The following is a 23,834-nucleotide window of genomic DNA, read 5'->3' on the forward strand; positions in this document are numbered from 1 at the left end:
AAAAAGTGAATCCTGTCCAGCTTTTGGAAATCACATTGAGGAGATCCAAGTCTGTCTAACCCAGGATGACAAGTAATGTTTAGTTGTTTTGGCTGGTGAGTTCTAATTCAGCATTTTCTTTTTGTGCTTTGTTTTTTGGCAGGAGACTGAAACGTTCCATCATTTGTTTCTGAATGTTGTGATTTCTTATGTCAGGTTAGTGATCATTGATTCCCTCACACCAAGACACGGCCATCTGTTCAATGCAGACAGTAGAAGAAAATTGTTGGCAGATGATGACATATTTAATTAAAACTGGGTTTAAATAAATACCCTACACACCCCTTTTCTTTCTCCTGCCTCTGGGAATCTAATTCTTTACACTTCTCATGCAAATGTGGGGCAAGAATTCTATCTAGCCCAGCTCAGTTATGGTTTAAAAGATGAAGAAAAGAATATCCAAGACTCAGGTTTAAAGAGAAAAACATTATTTTTACTGTGTAGATCCAATATCTAACACAGGGTGATCCTCCTCTCTCTCTCTCTCTGAGAGTCATGCCCAACCAGACAAAAGACCTTTCTTATACCTTCAAAAATGCACACATGATTTCCTTACATACATACCCGTTGCCTTAAAATCAAATTTGCTAGTTTGACACAAAGCTGGAATTTTCTTCTGCTCGTTGGTTTGTTGTCCCTTCCATAAATAAGGCAATAAAACTAATTCCAGCCTTCCTGGTTTCAATGCAGATAACCAGTTTCCAACATTCCTGAAGGGGACTATGTCCAAAGAGAAACTTCTCCAGGATAACATCTCTCCTCCAATCTTTGACATCTTCATTTCTGTATTTATTAACTTAGTCCCTTTTATCTATCTGAGGATGCCTTTAGGTCTATCTGAAGATGCCTTTAGGTCTATCTTTATCTATCTGTGGATGCCTTTAGCTCTGTCTCACGTCCTATACCGGAATGTTATAAATTCCTTAGTGACATAAGATCTTCCCTGCTTTGTAACTTTCTGACCAGTTACTTTTTACTACTGAGAGATTTCTTGATTTTCAGTTTATATAGATCCCTTATTCTTGTATATCAAGTATAATATTCAAGGCTATTTTCCTGTTCCCATACAAGGATCCTGAACCTTTTAAATACTTCCTGACAAGCAGCCATTCAAAAACTTGGGTGTGATGGGAAAAAGCTTTGCCTGTGCTATTTCTTTCTGCCTCACTTTAAAGGATCTTTGGATCCAACCCACAGCATTTTGCTATGGATCTAGAAAAGGGAAGCACTCAAACATAATTTCACTTGGTGCTGCAAGTCTACATCATACAGGTCTAGAACGCAATGTTAACTTAGTGTGGTAGTTTGCCATGCCTCTAAATATTCTGCCATGATTTTAAGAATGAGCACAAGTGCATCCTCTGCTTCTCATCCCTTTTGGATGTGTGATGTAAACCACTAAAACTTAGCATTAATGGCATTTGGCATTAATAATAAAACATGGCATTAATTATGGCATTAATGTTAAAAACATTAACATGGGATGACTTCATGGAGTGCAATTTGGTTCACAAAGCTTTTTTTTTAATTTGGCAAATGGATATGACAGGCTGAAGTACAAGGAAATATTAACTTTGATTGTCCATTTGTTTTCATTTTAAGAACCACCATCCTCTTCATTGCCCGCTAGTCAATCATCCATTGGTTTGCACCTTGCTTGCTTCCTGCTGAAATTAACACCAAGTCTCCTCCTGCTTACCAACCTTGGATTTTTTCCTCCAAAGTGCACCAAATTCTCAAGTATAGACCTATTTCCTCAAGAAATCAGATATGCCAAATTTTTAAAAAGGAAGTCAGGGCTGCTTATTTTAGAGGCCATTTTTTAAAAGGTACATTGTCTTGAGTTCCCTTCTCTTTCAGTAATTCTGAGCCCATTATTTTCCTTTACCGTCACGTCCTCTACCTTTCTAACCCCATGCCTTGGCTTAGACAGTTGTTTGCACTGTTTTCAATTTCTGTGACTCTTCCCCTATTGCTTTTCATGTTGTAATCCACCTTGGGTTAGAAATGCATTTAATGTTTTTTAATGGCATATTAGAAAGTATTCTTCTCCATTGCACTCCTGTTTGAAAGCTCTCTGGAAGCCTTCTGTACATGCTGTTCCAGACCATGCAAAACACTTCCACTTCATTGTCAATATAATGCAATTAGAAAATAGAGAACGTTTATTAGTCTCTCATTCACTTTACAGGCACTGCCCCCCCCCCCCCAATCACATGTACTGCAGGGGTTCCCTTTTCGAGCACGCAGGCACCTTCAGTGTTCTGAAATGGGGTGGCAGGTGCAACCACAAAATGGCTGCCACAGGAGGCGGAGCCAACGACAAAATGTCAAGGATCGAGTTTAGGTTATGCATAGCTGTGATGTTAGTTCTTCAGCATTTCAGGCAGACGCTCTACTTAAGACACGTTTTCAAATGATTATGTTTTTAAAAACTTTCTTGCATACAAAGGTTACTTTTAGTTACACAGTGAATATCCTTGTGCTGTGGTAGCAGCTGGGCAGCTTCTCTGCCTGTTTCTCCTCCCACCTTTTAAGGTGTCAGTGGGCACCACAGCATCACACTACAGACTTCTGGTGCATTGAAAACTAATGAAGAATAAGGGGGTTCACGCCTTCTGGAATTGAAAGTACAGTCCTGGTGTACAACGTAGGCAAAGCATTGGAAAAAAGAGGCAAAAATGCTTTTTTGTTTCAAACAATACCGATATGGGCAACTGATACTCCTTTTAAACAATGGCAGAAGGACATATCAAATGTTGTCTGGCAAGGAAAAAAGCCTTGGATTAATTATAAATCTTGCAAGATGCAAAGGAAATAGGAGGCCTAACCTGATCTGAAATTATATACTGTTGGGTTTGGGTGAATGAATGGGTCATGTTGAGAAAGAGAAGATTGCTTGATTTAGGGGGGCATGATTTTAAATTCGGATGGCATGTTCATCTATAGCAGTGGTTCTCAATCTGTGGGTCGCGACCCCTTTGGGAGTTGAACGACCCTTTCACAGGGGTCGCCTAAGACTCTCTGCATCAGTGTTCTCCATCTGTAAAATGGATAAATGTTAGGATTGGGGGTCAACACAACATGAGGAACTGCATTAAAGGGAAGGTTGAGAACCACTGAACGACAGTACGAAGCGTTTATAACCGCCTGATCTGGCATGCCATAAAAGTTGTGCCAGGATTTCCGGAATCACATTACGCATTCGGATCTGGCGGAGAATATGGGATAAATTTAAACCTACGCTATTTAAAAAAACCCACTTATGTGGCTCTCATCGCAAGAAGTCTTATGTAGACAAGAAATGTTATTTGAAAATAGGTGGATAACGTATCAGATTTTAATTTTTCACATGGGGAATATAAAATGAAATTAAGAGAATTAACGTCAGAAGGGGATTGGTTCCTTCATGCACAATTATTAGAAACACATAAAAGATCCGTTGCCTTTGAAACATTTTAAAGACTGAATTTGAGGCATCGTTCGCTGCAAGACCTGTTATTGCCAACATGTATATGCTTTTGTTGAGGCAGATTTAAAAACAGAAACGCTAGTGAATTTGCACATTTAGAGATGAGTTATGAATTTTGGGTACAATATACAAATGGAACAATTGGAGAATATGTGTGAAAAGGTCTCAAATTTACTTTAAGTACTAGTCAAAGAAAACATTTATGAAATGATGGATCGGTACTATTTGTCACTGGAGAAATGGGCAAAAATGTATAAAAATCTTCTGAATGTATGTTGGAAATGTGAACACCATAAAATAAAGCTAAAGATTTGGCATACAAATACATTCAATAATTCAGAAGAATTTAAACAGTAATATACAAATGAAAACAGAGGCTTTTCCTTTGAGTCTTATGGACAGACAGCTTGGGGGGAATCAATGGAACTTGTTTTCATGTATGACAGCAGCAAGAAAACTTCATCTGTACCTCCGCAGACGAATGGTTTATGAAGTTGTTGGATTTTGCAGAAATGACTAAACTTACTGATAATTGGAAACCCCTGATAAAACTTTTTCATAAGACAGAAAAAAAAATGAATTGATGATTTGTGGAATAGAAGAATATGAAAATAGACATAGTATGAACCTTATTAGTAAGAATAATAATTAATTTAACAATTTTTCTTTTTTACAGCAAGTAGTAAATTTTTAAGTGTGTTTATATTTGGTACAGATGAAATTGGGAACCTTTCCTGTCCCCTCGTAGTGTGATTTTTATGTACTTTTTGTGTAGTTTTTTGTTTGGATGGTTTTTGGTCTATTTGGCTTTTGTTCTTTCTATATTTTTCAGTCTTTAAAAAAATATTCCTCTGGAAAAAGTGCCAAATGTTTTTGGATCCATGTTACATCACACTGTTACACAAATTAGCATTGGTTTGGTGCAGCTTGGAGCACTAAAAGAAATTAAGGATTTTGAAGGAATGCATGTAGCACAAGTTCCCTTTAAAATTCTATCAGTTTATGTGGGAGGATGTATTTCCCCACAAGTGTCAAACAAACACATAGGCTGGAGATTGTGATTTCCCACACGAAGCCTAAACTATGTAAATGTATAAGAAATCCATCGGCTGTTTATGGGTGGAAAACAGATGCCTCATCACATGGGGGAATGCATCATAAGCTTTTATGCTACAATACTGACTGAAGTAAAGCCCGTCCAGTACTCAGTTGCTTGCCCGTCCATAGATCAAGTTCAAAGTTTTGGCCAAGTTCAAAGGGGCTCGATGGTGCAGCATCATTTATTAAGAGTGCCGGCCCTCTGGTTTTCAGTCACTCTCTCCGTTCTCAAGTTATGTTCTCTTAAAGGTAATGCTCTCCCACCATTTTGTGCTACATTCACTGCATCTGCTACAAAGGGCATACATCCTATTATATAAAAGGCTAGCCACGGTGGCAACAGATCACTTCCAGCCAATTGCCACACACACAAAGCTTTGGGGCAGGGCCAACGTAGAATGGTAAAAACAACACTCACACAGTTGTGGAATGTAGTGGTTGCTCACCCTTCTCCCTCACTGCTGAATAATTAGTCACTGTACCATCTGCAGCTGCCTGAGGAGCAGGTGCAGGCATCGGCCAATCCCAGTTCAAGGGCTACGACGGCTGGCAGCCACAACTGCACCACTAACTGTTGCATGGCAATAGAAGAATCTGGGACGAAGAGCAGGAATCTGGGGTGAAAGAGGGAACTAATCACACAGGGCGGGGGGGGGCAAGGTACAAGAGGTCATCCCCTTCATTAACACAAGGGCCTCCATTAACCCTTGCATGCCGATGCAGGCATCCAGGAAGAAATGAGGGAGCTGGTGATATGGGGCCAAGGGGGAGGATGAAAGGCAGAAAGGGTTGGCCCCCTTGGTGGGCACTGTTAATCCACCAGCAGTTTTCTAGAGCCCATTGTATTTGTTCGCACAATGGGTTTTATCGCTAGCACCTTCACAAGTTGCCACTTTTATCTTATGAAAACCAAATCCCCTCTAAAATAGATGCAAAGGGTACCGTCGAAAGGCTTTCATGGCCGGAATCACTGGGGTGTGGTGTGGTTTCCAGGCTGTATGGCTGTGTTCCATACAGGAAAGAATGCTGCTGGAACACAGCCATATAACCTGGAAACCATACAACACCCCAGAGGCAAAGGGTCTTAATTCCATCCTAACCCATTATAGGGCAAAACATCCTCTGATGAAAAATACATTCATTTTGCAAAATGAATGTGCATACATCATAGGCATAACAAAAACAGGGCATCAACATCTGTCCTCAGTGTCACAGAAGTTTTCAGATTTGAACACTGGTTTTCTCTTACCCAGCCAACTTTAGGTCAATTGACCTTCTGAATATGAGTAAATTATACTAAAGATAATTATATCTCCTGGATAAATTTGAAACAGAGCAGGAAGACCTTATCACATTGAACAACCAGGTTTTAGACAAAGGAAGTCAACAGCTGAACATTGATTTTTACAGCACTTCGTTGACAAGAATTCCACCAAAGGTCCAGCTTCTCTATATACTGCATTTATTTATCTGATTTTGATTCAGTATCAAGGCAGAAACTTTGGTAAAAATTAGTAGTCTCTAGTATTGACAATTAATTGAGCTTTACATGATCAATCCTCTTTGAGAGTGAGATGCAACCCTCAAGGACTGCTCACAGATCAAATAAAAATCTTGAAGGGACTCAGGCAGTGTCTATTAGCCGCTACCTTGTTGAATTACTATATCAGTGATACAGTAAAACAAATGGGGGCTGTTGAATACAACCCCCCAAAGCTTGCTACATGGCATCTACCAATCTTTTTATATGTGATGATGCTGTGCTTTTATCCAGAACTTCATCTGAGCTCTGAAGAGCACTAACTGTAAAAAGGAACGTCTCAAAATCAACTTTAATAAAAACAAAAGTGATGGCCTTTGGAGCAGCAGTGGCGTAGTGATGAAGAGCAGGTGTACTCTAATCTGGAGGAACCGGGTTTGATTCCCCGCTCTGCTGCTTGAGCTGTGGAGGCTTATCTAGGGAACCAGATTAGCCTGTACACTCCAACACATGCCAACTGGGTGACCTTGGGCTAGTCACAGTCCTTCTGAGGTCAGCCACACCTATCTCACAAGGTGTTTGTTGTGAGGGGGATCGGGTAAGGAGTTTGTAAGCCCCTTTGAGTCTCCTTGAAGGACAGAAAGGGGGGGATATAAATCCAACTCTTCTTCTTTGGTAGATGCCCCAAAAAGTGAAACTGAATGACGAAAGGGAATAAGATTGAGCAAGATAACAAACTTAAATATTTGGGGATAAAAGAATAGCCTTCATATCAAACCTAGTAAGAGCACAGTAATATGAAGTGGCTCTAACATGCTGGAAAGAACAGTGGGACTTTGCCAAAATTCTTTCACTCAAAAGGTGATTGTTATGTACCAGCAGTCTTAAAATTGTACCAAACTAAAGTCTTCATGCAGGTACTGTTGTGGCATTTATTCTGGACTTCCAACCTCCAGTCTAACCCTGTTGGAGAGGGTTCAGTTTAGGTTTCTCCGGACTATTTTACAGGCTCCCTCAGGAGCGTCTGATGCCTTACTACCATGGTGGCGAACCTATGGCACTCCAGATATTCATGGACTACAATTTTTATCAGCCCCTGCCAGCATGGCCTTACTACCTCTTGAAACTGGAACAATGAGAACCGAGGCTAAAAATTTTTACCTTCAGGCCATCGGCAGCTTCAGGTACAGTCCAATCACAAAGGCCTTTCTCCTTTAACAGCACAAGATGGTTTCCCAGCCTAGATGGCTGTGAGGAACAATCTAGTCCCGTGGTGACGAACCTATGGCACTCCAGATGTTCATGGACTGCAATTCTCATCAGCTGTTCATGAACATCTGGAGTGCCATAGGTTCACCACCACTGATCTAGTCAAGAGTGGGCTGATCACCCAGTGCTCTATTAGTCCAAAGTAATATTCAGGCTAAGCGTACTGTTAACCAGAGGGTACAAGACACTGAGTGTCAGCAAGACTTGATGAACTCATCCGGCTTTATGTCTTCTCTAACATGAAGATTTTCTATGACTCTGGCTCCTTATCCTTAGAACCTTTCCCTAGTTAGGTGTGCAGCCATTGCCGCCAGCCGTTTGGGTGGCAGATAGAAGATCTCTTATTGTGAAAGATGATGTGCTACAGGTGAATTTGAGACAACCGGACTTGCTTTCTTCCACTGCTCTTTCTATAAGGAGATACGGGCAAGGATTCCTCCCCATCTCCTCAACAAATGTCCAGCCTGTTCGAATAAGGTTAGTTTAGAAAAACTTCTAATTGATGAAAAGCCAAATATCTTTGGGTGGCAAATTTCTATGCTTATGCAATTAACACCCGTTGATAGCTGAGTTGTAATGCTGTTTAAAACCAGCATTGTTATCTTTTAAGAAATGTTTTGGATTTAAAGTGTTATTGATTAATTATATTTTCCTTTTATTTATCTAAATATTTTTATAGCACATATATCATTCTATTGTTTTCACGTTTTCCCATGAATGTCTTCCATTTTATTATTTGGGAACATGGTTTGTTTTAGTCAATAGTATTAGTCTGTGACCATAAATAAATACTAATACTGTCCGTCCCCCCTAGAAATTTAACAATACTGACACAAACACCCCTTCACAGTTGTATGCTGAGGAATATTCTTAATAGCTTACACTAGCTATTAAGATATTACACTAGCTTACAAAGCTTAGCACCTTTGGCACAAACTTAGATTTCAGAAGGCACATTACAAGCATAAAATTCTCTTGCTTTCCAGATGCATTTTATATCCATCTTGCTTTCCAGATGCATTTTATATCCATTTTGGGGTGAACGGCAACAGTGTGGTCTTCAACTGCTTGTTTTTAAATGTGGCCTCTACTTGGTCCCAATATGCCACATAGCCACATTCAAAGCAGCTTAAAACATTAACACTTCTACAAAAGATGCACAAGGTAAAAGAACCAAAAAAAAAATGCCAGCATACCTAAACAGTAGTATAAAAATTTATTACAAGTAAATGGGTATCATTTTAAGTAGTGGAGCCCCCAATGAGAAACTGACGAGAACGTGTGTGTGTGTTGTTTTGGCAAATTACTGAAGACAGGCGTAGAAGGTATGACAAGAAGAATTTTTTTAAAAAAAATAAGGCAGCTAAAGCCAAATTAATATTTTTCTCCCCCAAGAAAGATGGACAAGTTCTTTTATACTGGAATGTGCTTGGAATGCAGCGGTCCCCGGAATGCAGCTGTCTGACTTTATATTAAACATGCACAGGATTGTGCTGCAGCTGGGACAAATCCGCAGTCAGAATCTCTGTACCTTTCATGATATTCACCATCCATAAATTAAGATGAATGATTTAATTAGAAATTTAAAAGGGGGGGGGGAAATAAGCTGATGGGAAATCAAGCTGGGGTGGGCGAACGGTGCTTATACGTAGCATTGAAGGAAACAACCAGATGCTGATAGATAACCTATCAATACATTTGGAAAAAAAATCACTAATATCTGCTGCCACCCAAACTGCTCTTGGGGGGTCTTTCCCCAAGGGGCAGAGATGCAGCATTAAACAGGAGCTAAGCTGGTGGACTTATGGGGTAGTTACAAAAACCTCCTCTCTGGAGCAAATTTGCCAGATCAATCTTAACTGTGAAATACCGACTAGGAGTCAAAAATACCACCCCACCCCTCTCCTCACTGCTCACAGCCCAGCGTATGGAAGGAAACCATAGCGGTTTTTCTTCACAGCACACAGTATGGCTTAGATAATTTACAGCAGTTGCCAAACTGAAGGTGTGCTACGCCCGTTCAGAATCTACATTTTTCAGGTTCCTAGAGAGGCATTCATCATTCCTTCTTGGCATACCTTATGGCATTTTAAACTTTTCAGCTTGCACACATCCTCCCCCCCTCCCGTTTTTTCATCAACACTGCTTTCCCAGCCAGCTTTAGACATAAACACACTGTTCACATTCATGTAAAGGTACCAGATTCATTACACGCACGCACAAAATAAACAAACCCCCAAGCTCAACCCAGATATGTCATGAGCTATGGAAAAGCTATGGCTGTACAGTCAACCAAAAAATGGGTGAAAAAATTCATTTTATTGAAACTCAAAACTCAAAAAATATAAGATGCTGTAGTGTACAATATGTTACATGAAGCACGCTCAGGTGCACATTCAAGTCAAGTAAGAGCTCCACCTCCCACCCCCCTCCCAATCAACCCTGGTACCCTAAGTACTTGTTCCATATACAATCATGCACATTTAACTTTGCAAGAGGGAAGCTCCCCACCTCAATATTCTGTTTGTTAGCACCAAAATATCTGGGTTTTTCCTTATTTTTAAAACAGGGGAGCTATAGTAACTCAGCCAATACTGTAGCCAGATGTCGTACATTCGTGGAATTGAACAACCTAACCTAACCTCAACAACATGTGCACTGAACCAGTTAGCGATATTCCCTGTTCCCACCCACCCCTTAGCAGTAGTGGAGGCAACTCTCCCCCTCCCCATTTTTTTTTAAATAAAACACAAAATCATGAACTTCCCACGCAGAGTTGGTCTGTTTTTTTTGTTGGAAAAAAGTCTATGATGGGAGTAGAAAACTTAGATCTTTCGAGAACAACAACCGGTCGTAAATAGTGGAGTTGTTTTAAGGCCAGATCCCCACAGTCTGTTAGTGCCTTGTCCAATATGGCCCTCAAGGTTTCCAGATCCAGAGAAGGGAGAGCAGGAGAGTCTGTCGACAGCAGAGGCTGAATTCCCCTCAGCTGCCCGGGAGCTTTGGAGCCACCATTCTTCTTTGACATGGTCGCTGCAGGGACACTTTCATAGGTGACCCGCTCCTGTATGGTGGCATCCCTTCTGGAGTCTTTCTCTTTATCCAGCATGCGATCGAGTTGGTATTGTTCCGTGGGTTCCCATTCTTCCTCAAGCTCCTCCTCCTCGTCATCATCATCGTCATACCGGTTCTCACTCTCCTGAATGAACTTCAGAAACGACGACTCAAATCCCATTGGTTTGAAGGACTTGATATCGAAGGGTTTTGGTGCCGGCTGCTTTTGCATCTTGTCTTTAGCAGCAGGGAGGAGAGGTCTCTTCTCATTCTGTTGGGATGACACCTGTTGCCAGTCGCTGGTATCCCTCTCCCTTGGTGGCGGCGTGCCTGAACTAGCGTGACAAGAGCTGTTTTCCCGCCCTTCGTTTTTGGGCAAATCTTCCAGCTGATGGGTCGGTGACACCACTCCGCTACAGTCTTCGGAACACCTAGCTTTTGAATTGTGGTTGTGTTTTAAAGTGCCTGCGTACAAAAAGACACCCAGCTCTCTCGCCTTGTCGCCCTCGACACACACACCATTTTTACTGCTCTTGCCATCTCGATCGTAGTCCAGATCAGGAACAAGGCGTTCTTCGGGGTCACGCTGGCACACGGGATGCTCCTCAGGGTCCTCCGGGAAGTCTCCATTGGCTTCATTTGACTCGTCATCACATTCTTCTAAGCAAGCATCACTGATCACGGTACCACATTCAACAAAATACACAAGCTTCTCGTACTGCCGGTCTATATAAACACTGGGCACCTGATGGGTACGCTTATAATGCCTCACAATACTGCTTTCCAGTTTCACCACTGAGGGACACCCCCGAAACATGCATGGATACTGGGTTTGATTGCAATTGTCTCTGCACATCCGAAGGGCTTCTTCCCTGGTTCTGAAGTTATATAACTGCTTTCCTTTATTTTTATTATTATTTTTTTCTGCTTTGTTGCGGATCCGTCTCTTTCTTACAATTTCCCTGTGCCTGAGACACTGGTCTCTCAGACAGCCTGACTCCGCTCCATCTTTCAGGTGGTTCCTTTTCTCTCTGGTACTGCCGGAGACACCTTCGTGGTTGCTGTGCCGGAAATACACGTGCTCCGAGTAACGGCTGTACGTCGTGAAAACTCTGTTGCAGCCATTGAGATCGCAATGGATTTCAATGTCCTTGTTGAGTTCTTCTTCCTTGGTGTGCTGTTCCATCAGGTGATGCCTCAATTGGTGGAAGGAATAAAATGCAGCTGGGCACCGAGGATGGTGACAAGGGAACCGCACTGCTTCGGTCTCGGAAAGCATTTTGGAATCTTCCCCAGAGTCGAGGTTGTGAAAGTCACTGCAGTGCTTAGCGAGCGATTTGGAGCACAGGAAGCGCTTGCTGCACTCCTTATATTTGCAAACAAATATTTTTTTACATTTGGCAAGTTCTCGCTTTGTTCGCGCTTTGTCCTTTTCTAGGCAGAGCTGCTCTTTGTTGTACTGGTGGACGGTTCTATAGTGGCGGATCAAGCCCTTCTGGTTAGTAAATGCAGAATTGCAATTCTTATGGATACAATGGAACGGCTTATGGTACTTATGTAAAATGTAGCACAGATTTCCTTTGGCGACTGTTCTTTTGCTGCCCCTCCCTTCTTTTGTTTCTAGTCCTTTCCTGTGACTTTCGAGCGCGGACAATTTTGCCTGCTTCACGGGCACACAGCTTTCTAGCTCTTCACTTGACTCCAGGTCTGTTTCAGAACTCAGCTCCTCCTTTTTGGGATGACACTGCCGTGACCCGGGGAGCTTTGCTTGGTCATCCAGTTCCTCCTCAGTGTTGGTATAAAATGATGACATGGAGCCCGCCGTGCTGTTTAGCACATCCTCTGGGAACCCCTCTAAGTCCTCAAAACTTTCGCTAAACAATTTCTGAACCGCCGGCCCTCTGCCAAGCTTGTGTTTGTTTCTATAATGGACTCTGAGGTGTGTTTTCCTTGTGAACGATCTTTGGCAAATATGACATTTAAATGGTGAATACCGATGTCGAAACATGTTCAACTGAAGCACCATCTCCTTGGAATAATTGTGTTTTCTAACATAGTGTGTTAAGAGAGCTTCCCTGGTCACAAACTCACACGTACAACCTTGGCGTTCGCAGAAAAATGGCTTCGCTGCCAGTTGCGTAAGGTATTGGTTTGGTAATTTGCCTCGGTGTTCTTCGGGGAAATGGTCTGAGGTAGATTCGTCTTCTTCAGAGTTGGAGCACTTGGAGGAATAGGACTGTAACAACCTGGAAGAGTTCCCATTGCGACTGCTAGAATTTTTCAAACTTAAATTTTTCAAGCCCAAAAGGAGCTCCAACATTGAGTCTTCTGCACTGGACGCTTTAGAATGTTCACAAGGGGGAAATTCGGGAGAAGGAGGACACAGTTCATGCTTGAAACAGGTATTGACATTAGAACTTGTATTGCAATCTATACTGCCCGGAGAGTCAACTTGGGTGTCTAAAAGATGCCTGAGCTCTGAAATTATATTTGCGGGGGTGCTGTTATGTTGGCTTTCAGTGAGCTGGCTAAGATCTTTAGCGTTCAGGCCCAGCTTCCTTCTAGGTTTGAAATGGTATGGATGAGCCCTTCGAAGATGCTTCTGCATACCCTTGGAATTTTTATATGTCGAATCGCAGCCTTCGAAGCCACAGGTAAACCTTTTGCCATCAAAGTAGACTGCCACGTTTGAATAACGCTCTTTCAAGTTTGAGGGAAGGAAGACTTTCTCATTGGGTAACAGAAGGCTAGGGGTTGTTGGGCCCGGACCTGATGCTTCGGTCAATAAAGACCCAGACTTCTCATTCACAGGAGATGCAGCATTGCTCCCAAGACTGCCGTTGCTTTTCCCATCCACCTCTTCGTCAGTTACAGGTTCTCGTTTAACTTGCAAAACTCCCTCTGAATCCGCAGACTCCAATGGCAACCTGGTATTTTCGCGCACGCAAGAATGATCCGTTTGGTCAAGCGCCTCCGAATCTGAAAGACACGCAGGGCAGTCGCCCGAAACACGCTCCTCGCACTTAACTGGCACCTCCTTCATTTCACCATTTGAAATATGCATGGAAAGGTGATTTGTAAACTCGGTTTTCGAATAATAGAACTTTTTGCAGCCGTGGAAGTTACACGTGTAAGACGCATCCCTAAAATGCTGGGCCTCGTGGTGGTAAAGCTGCCCCAAGTCGCTGAAGACAATGTTGCAGCCGTTCAGCTCACACTTGTAACGCAGGTCATCGTGCTGCTGTTTGTGATGCAACAGTTCGTTGACCGAGCCAAACGTTGCATAGCATCCCACCGACACACACATGTAGGGCCTGGGCCCGCTGTGCACTTGCTCATGCTCCTGCAGGTGGAATGCCGACATGAAATGCCGCCTGCAGTAGGAGCACTTCTCTCGCTTGTTCTTCATGTTCAAGTAGTGCATCGCATTCTCGTCGTTGTTCTGGTGCTCGGCTTTCAGGTGAACGCTCAGGTACTTGAACTGCTTAAACACTCGGGAGCAATCCGTGCCCGGGCATGGGTACAGGTCTCGGTCTTGCAAGTGGCACCTTTCCAATTTGCTGAACGTGACGTAGTCGTGAGCGTCGCTTCGGGCTCTGTTGCAGGGAGTGATCTTCAGCGTCCGGCTTCCACCCAGGGCGACAGAAGTGATCCTAGACAGGCTGCTCTTGGCCAGCCTCTCTTTCTTCAGCAGGATCTTCTTCTTAGCACGGTATTTTCTACTGGGCGGCATCTTCACGTGCTCCCCAATGTGCTTCACAAAAACGTCCTTCCTTCTGAACTTCTTGAGGCACACGGGGCACGTGTAGACCCCGTCTTCCATGTGCATCTTAGAATGGTGCAGAATTCTCGCCTCTATGCACTCTCTTTTGCAAATGACACAGAAGAACTTGTACTGAAGCCATCTCTGGTACCTCTCTGAAGAGCCAATGGGTTTCTTCTCTCTTATTCTCTCTTTCGGCCGATTCAGTAAACTGTCTCCTCCAAAGGGATTATCTTCCCTGCTCTCTTCGCAGTCGCTGAGGGGACTGTCTAGCAGTTCATTTTCGTTCAAGGACCCGATCTCATTGCCACTGAGATCGTCCTCGGAGTCAGACACTTCTTTCCCCAGCAATTTGAGACAGTGCCTCCTCAAAGTCTTCCAGTCCCAGAACTCTGGGTCGAATGGCCAGTAAGCCTTCAAAGCCAAAAGGAGCTCACAGCGGAGCGAGTTTGGAACTGGAGCATTCTCTTCATCAAATTTTTGATCGGGCTGCAGGTGAAGCTCTTCTAGCAGATTATATGTGTCCTCACTCGGCGCGAGTAAGAATTCGGTGAGCTGGCAGGCTCTTCTAACTTCAAGGTCTTCTGGCAGAAGGCAAGCAATCGTTTTACACATGGAAGTCTTCATGTCATCATTTTCATTTGACCGCAGCTGAAGGGCTCTCACACACAGCAAGATCGACACAGCAAGGCCGGAGTCTTCTGCCTATCAGGAATGGGAGAAAACACACACAAGTGTTATACAGCTTTTTAAAGTAGTCTCTTGAAGCAAAGCAAAAAGGTAGGGGGGAGGAAACTTAGCCCGACATTTTGTCTAAGAGAAAGAAGTTATTCAGTCTGCAAATTTTCCATAGATGACTTTGAGCTACTCATATTATGTCACCAGTGACCTTGTTTCAATTCGAAGAGGTTTAGGGGAGCAAGCGGTTTCATTTTGAAGAAGAGGAGTTTGGATTTATACCCCATCTTTCTCTCCTGTAAGGAGACTCAAGGTGGCTTACAAGCTCCTTTCCCTTCCTCTCCCCACAACAGACACCTTGTGAGGTAGGTGGGGCTGACAGAGTTCCAAAGAACTGTGACTAGCCCAAGGTCAAGAATGTAGGAGTGCAGAAACACATCTGGTTTACCAGAAAAGCTTCTGCCACTCAGGTGGAGGAGTGGGGTATCAAACCCGGTTCTCCAGATTAGAATCCACCTGCTCTTAACCACCACACCATGCTGACTCTTTTGGAGTTCCCTGCCCAGCTGTTGCCCCTGTGCCAACCACGAAAGGGCTGGGCTTGGGAACAGCATGATACACAGTGTAGGGAGCTGCAGCTGATTCGACGTGGATATTGCTATCACTGCAACATGTCTGAAGGAAAAGCAGGTTAAAACTACTCTAAACAGACAAACAGAACTTGGGATCCAACCTACTGTCAACTTTTTCTTAAATACACGCCCTAAGCCCCTTTCCCCAACAATATGCATATAAACTTAAATAGACTAAACATATTTATACAAAAATGTTCCCATTTATTTCAGCCGTGAAGTCATATTTTTTAACCTCATGCCTAAAAAGGTATTTAAGACATCAAGACACAAGCGGTATCTGTTGAAGACTAAAATGGCAGTAACCCAAGGAACGAAGATTTTGTCTGTCCGTGGTTCCTTTAAATTTCAGAGCCAAAAATCTGGGCTTCTCACATTTCTAAAGCAGCCCCATAAAGTAGCAGTCAAGCGGCTTTGGCTGATTCCAGACACCTGCTGATGGTGCAGTGAAGTCTCACGGTGACAATCAAAACTTAGGGAAGATAATTGGTGGCACGATATGTCCCCTTGAAACTACTGCTGAAAGTGGGTCAACCAGAATGCATTAGCACTCGCCCTGCTGCCTGACCACAGACTGTGGCCAACTGGTGACATCTTACTGGAGGCTGCCCTGTGGTTCACGTTCATTGTGAATTTCTGTACAATTAGTGCCACTGCTGGATACGTTTACCAAGACTTCTTCTGGATAGGCAGGTGCTCCATTGCTCTGAAAGTGACCTGTTCGGGCAGCCACTCTTGCAAGTCCCTGATGCTTCCGCTAAGATATCTCAGTTCTTTCATCAACTGTACAAGCTGAGCCCCCCTTAATGCCCTAGAACAGATAAGAGGTGGACACAGAGCGAGGGCTTCTACCCATAAATCTATCCATTCATGTTCATCGTCTTTGTCCCCTAAGAAGTTCCAGAAAGAAGTCACAGTTCTCTCAACCCTCTTACCCAGTTCAATGTTTTTGTTAGTTTTTAAGGTGCCACGCGACTTTGTTGTTTTGGCTGCCTTAACAGGGTTACCTCCCTTTCAATTTGTGGTCAATTTCAATGGCATGCTTTACACCTCCACCCCATTAAGGATTGAAGAACAAAGATTAGAGCCAATCGGGAGATCACGTACTTCAGCTTGTATGACTCTTATCAGAAAGAACAAATGTTGCAGCGTCCTAGCGATGATGCCAAACTGCCGACAACGCTCCAGAAAGGAGTCTAAAGATGGGTCAATCCTCCTTTGTAATTTGCTCCAAAATAAAGTCAGCTCCCTGCAGAGTACAGGACAAACAAGACAAGAAAATAGCAATTACTGAACAAGCAAGAGGACCACAGCAAACACACAGTGATGATTTGCCAGAAATACTGAGTGATGTTTAAAGAGGCATGGCTCACAAAAATAACTTCAAACAGCCATAGGGAGGTAGCATCCCTTTATCACGCAGTCCTGTGAGCTTGCAGTTTGTGTCCTTTTAGTTCAACCAAAGGGACATTTTAAGCCACACAGTTTCAGGAGAGTAGTAATGTTGATCTGCGATGGAAGAGCTGGATTCAAGTCCAGTAGCACCTCAGAGGCCAACAAAATTTTCAGGGGATAAGCTTTCAAGAGTCTAAGCTCGCCATCACCACCACCATCATCACCACCACCTTTACTGGCATTAAAAAGTTAAATACAAAACTTTAACATCAGCTTAACTAACTCTGTTGTTCTCTTAATCTTATCGCTGAGGCAAGAAATTTAGCTACTGTATTAGTAACAATTGGATTAAAATCAGCTAATAAATAGATCTCAAGTCAAAGCACCCTTTGTCGGGGTGAAGAAAGTAACCATTTTGCTTGGACCATTTTTCCTATGACCAAGTACGATTATAAGTAACATAAAATGCATGTAAATCGAACAAAATGTGTTTTGCCCTTGAGGCATTCCTTACTGGTTTATATTTGTACAATAGACACCATTTAATGTCTTTGTTAAAATTACAATATGCCCGACCAAAGCTCTGAACATCCAGATGTAATTTTTTTTACATGACCTAGATATTCTCCGTGTTGCTAATTAGGACCATTGGAGATAACTATCCAGATGATTGATGCTAGTGGTCCAAATTTCTCTATAAGCCAGATCAGGAAGAAGTATTGCCCAGTGGTGCATACAGTCACATAAAGGAGCCCAAATGTTCTGCCCTAGAAAATGCAGAGCTGCTAACACCTTGAAGGATTTAAGTTCGGTTTTCTCTATGCAGGTGGCACCTGGACCGAGACATACTAAGACTTCTGTGTTCTTGTAAGCTACCTTGAGGGCCCATTTAGACTAGAATAGCTAAATACAAATTTGGAAGGGAAAAAACCCAAAGATCTGGGGACACATCGCTTACCATGAGCAGTATACACTTGCGGTCTGAAGCTGCTGTGTAAGGTATGTTGTACAAAGAATGAATGCAGTCCTATCCTGCCCCTCCGCTTCCAGGTTGCATATCATATCCAGGGCGTCTTTACAGTCCACCTTTGCAATCTTTCCAAAATAATTCAAAAATCAGAAATAGTAATTTAAAACCATGTTTCTCTTTGCATATATGAAGTCATTCACCAGAGAACATCTCTTCTCCCCCACCCCCTAGCCCATCTTGCTATTTTAATTCAAGCCGCCTGCACATAACAATGGTGTTCATAAGCCGCTATGATCTGAAGACAGTGCAACATTGCCCCCAAATGCAACATCTGTCTCCAAAAGAAAAGAAAAAAAAGGAATAGAATTGATTTACTTAGATTGTTGACCTAATGCACAAGATAAAGGTCACTCTATCAAAAATGCCTGGCCTGAGCAAACCTACAGGCGCTTATCAAGTTAATAAAAAAAACCTCATCCTACAGGTATAACTTTGGCCCGAATCTTCTCGGCTGCCAAGACAAACAATGACACCGTGTGTGAGATAAACGAGTCGGTATCAGAGAGAGGGAAAATCAGCTCCTCCGAGAAAAAAATGTAAACCCTTCAAACATGCTGTGAGAAATCTTGTTCCAGGCAAGGAGCAAAGCGGAATGTAATGAGACAGAACTCTACGCTCAACTCAAGAGGTTCCTCAGAGTAGTCGCACCTCTTTAGTTTTCAGGATTTCTCTGGGAGGGACTGTACTTTGGCAGAAATCTCCCAAGTTCATACCTACATCTTCATGAATGCAATAGAGGCTGTCTTGTCAGCAGATAAGCTACCCAATCAACCACCCTGAAGTTCCTAAATACTAGTAGGGGTGGGCGTTCAGTAAACCAGAACCAGAAAAAAAGGTGGCAATAAAAGGGGGCTAAAAAACCGGATCTCCCAAAATGTGGAATTTTTCCAGCATTTCTGGGCCCATTCAGAGCCACCACCTTTAAAAAAACCCTCCCTCCTTTACCTGCAGCCAGTCCTGGTCCAGCCCTGAGCTGCGTGCACCATCTCTGAAGTCAGTATGAACTTCGAAGGTGAAGCCTGCAGTTCAACCCTGGACCTGGCCCGGCCAAGCCGGCGGTTCAAAGCTAGGCTTGGGCTGGCTGGGTCTAACTTAAAGCTGTAGGCTTTGGAAGCAGGGCCCACAGTTCAAACCTAGACTCAGCAAGGCCAACCCTAACTCTGCTTGCGTCTGATGTCCACATGGGTCTTGGAGGCAGCAGGCGGCACGGATTCAGCTCTTCCCTGCCTGCTGCCTCCCAAAACCATGTGGAGCAAAGACATATCTTTCGGGTTTGGGTTTAATAACCTGAAAATTTCAGGGGGAAAAATGAAAAAAAGATATGTACCATGTTTCCCCGAAAATAAGACAGGGTCTTATATTAATTTTTGCACCAAAAGATGCATTAGGGCTTATTTTCGGGGAAATACGGTACCTTCACAATTCATTAAGGCGGGCTCTCGGCAGCCCCATTGCTTCCTCGTCATGTGTGATGCAAGGTGCATCCTCTGGAAGGGAGCATCTTGCTGGATCACACCATCCTGATCTGTAACTACCAGTAGGGCTTATTTTTGGAGCAGGGCTTATATTTTAAGCCTCCTCCAAAAAGCATGAGAAATCATGATAGGGCTTGTTTTCAGGATGGGGCTTATTTTTGGGGAAATGGTAGTATCAGTTTGTTTCGGGTCTTTCAAAAATTTCTGTGTCTAATAAACCCAAACCACAAAAGAACACTGATAAAAAATTTTTGCCCATACCTACATACTTGACCTGTGTGCTGGGTGACGCCAATTCTCACAGAAGAGTTACGGCTCAGGAGGATGAAAGTTAAGCTATTTCGCCATCCCTCCAAATACAAAGGAGAGGACCTGTTGCAACCTGAACCAATCCCTGCCCACTACTTTCTAAATTTAGCTCAAGGGTTTTGTGTTTATCTAGTCCCGGGCCCAGCTTCATTTTGGTCCTTTGGGCAGCCACAAACCCTCGCAACCGAGGACTAACCTCCTTGATGGATTCTTCGTTCGGAGGCATGGAGCACAAGCACGTGATGTAGGCCTGGAGAAAAGGCGCCGTGTTTGAAATTTCAGTGGACTCTTTGCACAGCTTGGACAAGGTAGTGGCCTGGGGAATGCCGTTAGTCTTCATCAAGTGTTTTATCCGCAGCTGCAGGAAGGCCGGTCCTTCTCGCTTGACCAGTTTATTCACTAGGGGGGAAAAGGCAATGAAGTATTACTGCATCTGGTAACAGATTAGCGTGAACAAAGGCTTGACAAATCAGGTAGGTAAGAAGGTTGAGTTTTGGTGAGGTTTTGTGTGGTGGCATCTTGATCCTGTTGTGGCGCACTTCATGTGACCTCAAGATGAGGAACTGAAGGTCGAGCTTCCACTTAAACTCAAATTTTACAGATCATGAAGTCAAGGCACCCATCTTCAAAAATAAAGCAAGCCTGACCCTGCTGTATCATGGAATTTAGCCCAAATTAGCAAGGAATATGTATGGCTGTAACAATTTGGAAGTTTTTTTATGGAAACTAATGTGTAAATCTGCCACCGTTCTTGCATTTTCGGTTCTACTTTATATATACTTTTTCTTTTTTCTTTAGTTAACTGAACTGTGAATTTCCCTCTGTTTATGAAAGAACTAAACGAACAGTTGTCACAATTCCAGCCAGACATTTCTTTGTCACACTGTCGTAAGACATAGTTAGCAACCTTGACAAATTTGTTCAGCTAGCATGAACCAGCTCTGATAACTGCTCACTTCTCAAGAACAGATATTTATCTTGCCGGGGGGGGGGGGGGGGGGATAAATCCCAGGAAAAGAGTATGGACTCTGCGTCTGGCAACATACTTTTAAGGCCTTCAATTTTACAGCGGGTATTGCCAAAAAAGCAAATAGGTGGGTTCTACAGCAAATCAAGTTTGAACAATCCATAGAAATTAAAATAATTAAACTGAGGCTATAATATTTTTGTTACATTATGAGAAGACAAGATCCACTGGAAAAGAAAATAATGCTAGGAAAAGTTGAAGGCAGGATGAAAGGAGAAGACCAAACATGAGATGGATTGATTCTGTAAAGGAAGCCACAACCCTCAGTTCACAAGACCTGTGCAAGACTTTTAACAATAGACATTTTGGAGGACACAGCTTGATAACCACCAACAAAGGAGAATATAGCTGAACCAAATGTTCAGAAGTCCTAGACAACACAAACAGCACTTCACTCCTCATTTTTGTCCCTAAAGACTCACTGTGTAGACAGAGACCGTACTATTGGAGGTGAACTGAGTTCACAGCTCAATAGAGAAACAGAATAACTTGTACCTGGCCAGCCAGAGAGAGGGCATGAATTTGAGGATAACATAGTTGAGATCTAACTCCTGACTGTCAACAAGACCAAACAAGGTACCAATCAGTGGTGTAATAAAAGGGTACAGCCCAGCGGCGCAGTTACCACGGGGCAGGGCAGGGACAGGTGCCCCAGGCGGACACTGTTGGGGTCACGTGGGGTGAAAAGCCCCCACGCCCCTCCTCCTTCCCTCCTTGCCCCATCTGGCTTGGGCACAGGCCGCTGCCAAGCAAGCCTCACCCAGCCAGGCCTGGCAGAGGCTGCTGCTGAGCGCCCCTGCCTGGCCCGGAGGAGGCTGCCCTGCACACCCCTGCCTGGCCCTGCCACCGGCTAAGGTAAGTGGGGCGCAGGGGGCAGTGTGGGGGCCCATGCAGGGGATTAAAACTCAGAGTCTGTCCCGGGCTCCATTTTCCCTAGCTATGCCCCTGGTATAACCACACCACAGTGTTGCAAAACCATGCTCAGGATGCCTCAGCTCTGTTCTGCTTTACACGAAAGTATTAAATTCCCTGTTCTACTAAGTTGTTGTTACCTAATGCAAGCATGAATTGAAAAGAGGTTACAAATGAAACAGAAGGGAAGAGGAGCACTGAATGCAGCTATTTCCTCACTTGGTTCATAAGCAGGAATGCAAAAATGTATACATCATCCACACCAAAACAGTGGGCAGGGCAGGGCAACTGGAGGCGCAGACTCAGTATCTTACCTTCTTCTGCTTCTACTGGCTGCTGCGAGATAATCTTCAGCAGAACTGGGTTCTTCCACACGCCCTCTTTGGCAACGTCAGCCAGTACTTCGAGGCTGTTGTCTCCAAACTGAAGCAAAGCATTATGGGAATCCTGTCAGAAACCCAAGCAAGGTAAAAAATAAAAGACAGAAATATTTAGAATTGCTAGATTCTAGCTAGGGGATCACTGCCACTTTAGTTGGGTCCCCACCATCCATTGGTAGAAACAGAAATGTAGGAATTGCATTTAACACATCTGCCCTTGTGTGCAGATTACTGTTCTTCTGTTTCACAGCAAAGTCTAAATGCTGAAAGATATATGACCATGCACAAAGTCCCCTGGTGCCTCTATGCCAATGCTCCCTTCTCTGACAGAGAGCGATTCTCTAAGGCAGGGGTGTCCAACTCTGGCGCTTCAGATGTTCATGGACTACAACTGTAATCCAAGAATTGTAGTCCATGAACAGCTGAAGCGCCAGAGTTGGACATTCCTGCTCTAAGGTCTCAAGCCGATGGCTTTCCCAGCCCAGTTAGCAAAGATGCTGAAGATTATTAAACTCGCAGCTAGCCAGACACAAAGCAGTTGCTCTACTTCTGAGCTACAGGCCTTTCCTTCCTACCTATATTACTTCCATGCACTTCCTTCCCTTAAAGTTCCTATCCAACATTCCCTCCCAGAAAAGGGTTAATATGACAATGGGAAATATTTACTGTGTCCAGAGTTGGACTGGCAGAAAGTTTATTTTATTATGACCTTCCTGTAGGGCTCTGCTGAGTTAAAGGACTGCACACCAATCTAAAAATCCACAGCTGAAATGACAGCCCAAACAACATTAGTAAAAAACCCAACACTACCAGCAAGACAGCCTATGGCTAAATCCACTCTCCCTGTCTGAGGCAGGAAAGAAACTGGTAATGGATGATTCCCAGTGAGGAGACAGGAAGTGAAGAATTTAGTCCTGTTTCCCTGAGCAAAGCGGTGGAATCACCCACAAGATATGTCCTCCCACCTCAGAGGGAGAACAGCAAGACATCCAAATGCAAGAGCAATATAACTGAGAAACAGAGGTGAAGCAATTCTTAGCACAGTGAAGGCTCACAATATCAGCCTCGAATCTTAATCCTTGTTTCTGCTTGTGCCTCTCTTGGCCTATTGTGGAGACAATACTCTACTGCAGAGCTTGTTCCTTTGGCGCTTATGTCTTTTTTCAGCTCGTTGGAAGACACTGGGTGGCCTTGTGTGAGTACAAAAGCCCAGTGCTGGAGGACAGAGGTGGAGCACTCATGGGGACATGTGTGGTCACATGTCCCTGGGTGCTCACCAGCTGGTCACATGGGGGGGCGGAGAATCATTCCACACACCCCTCCCCTTGGCCCCACCCCGCCAGGCTGCTCCTTTGGCTGGCAGAAGCGCCACCGGCTGAAGGAGCAGCCTGGCAAGGCGGGGTCGAGGGGTGTGCAGCGGCGGCCCAGCCAGGTAAGTAGGGAGCGGAGGGGTGCCTGGAGCAGGTTTGCCTCAGGTGCCACCCCCACCCCCCCGTCTCTGCTGGAAGAACATGCTCCATAGAAAATGATGCCCTTCACAGTGATAAAGGGGGTGGCACAAGTGGGAACAGGAGCCAAGCTGCAGCAGCATGTTGGAGAGCAGATGCAGGAGATTCCTTGCAGCGAGTAATGTCAAAAGTGAGGGATCAAGTTGTTCTTGTGCTGTTCCCAATAAGAGCACAGATTTGGCCAGGCACGCGGAGCTGAGTAACTACGTCTTGAGCATGGAATCCTGAAGACAGGGGGGTTCCAGGGGACAGACTTCAGACTTAACATGAGTGATTTGTGAGAGAAAGATGAGGCCAATGACTGACATTTCCG

At 43.9% G+C, this 23,834-nt stretch overlaps 1 protein-coding gene across 2 annotated transcripts in view; it reads right to left on the reverse strand.

Annotated features, from left to right (window-relative positions):
• Positions 1 to 9,658: 9,658 nt before the first annotated feature.
• RLF (RLF zinc finger) overlaps positions 9,659 to 23,834 on the reverse strand; it is a 34,484-nt gene continuing 20,308 nt past the window's right edge. For both annotated transcript variants that reach the window (XM_048501017.1, XM_048501019.1), the window contains exons 4-8: positions 21,948 to 22,080; positions 19,891 to 20,093; positions 17,839 to 17,975; positions 16,593 to 16,734; positions 9,659 to 14,880 (exon numbers count right to left, since the gene is read on the reverse strand). In XM_048501017.1, the coding sequence (XP_048356974.1) occupies positions 10,114 to 14,880; positions 16,593 to 16,734; positions 17,839 to 17,975; positions 19,891 to 20,093; positions 21,948 to 22,080 (5,382 nt within the window). In that variant the 3' untranslated portion in view covers positions 9,659 to 10,113. The remainder of the gene's footprint in view (positions 14,881 to 16,592; positions 16,735 to 17,838; positions 17,976 to 19,890; positions 20,094 to 21,947; positions 22,081 to 23,834) is intronic.

Source organism: Sphaerodactylus townsendi, linkage group LG06, assembly GCF_021028975.2.
Source record: "Sphaerodactylus townsendi isolate TG3544 linkage group LG06, MPM_Stown_v2.3, whole genome shotgun sequence".
Classification (NCBI taxonomy): domain Eukaryota; kingdom Metazoa; phylum Chordata; class Lepidosauria; order Squamata; family Sphaerodactylidae; genus Sphaerodactylus; species Sphaerodactylus townsendi.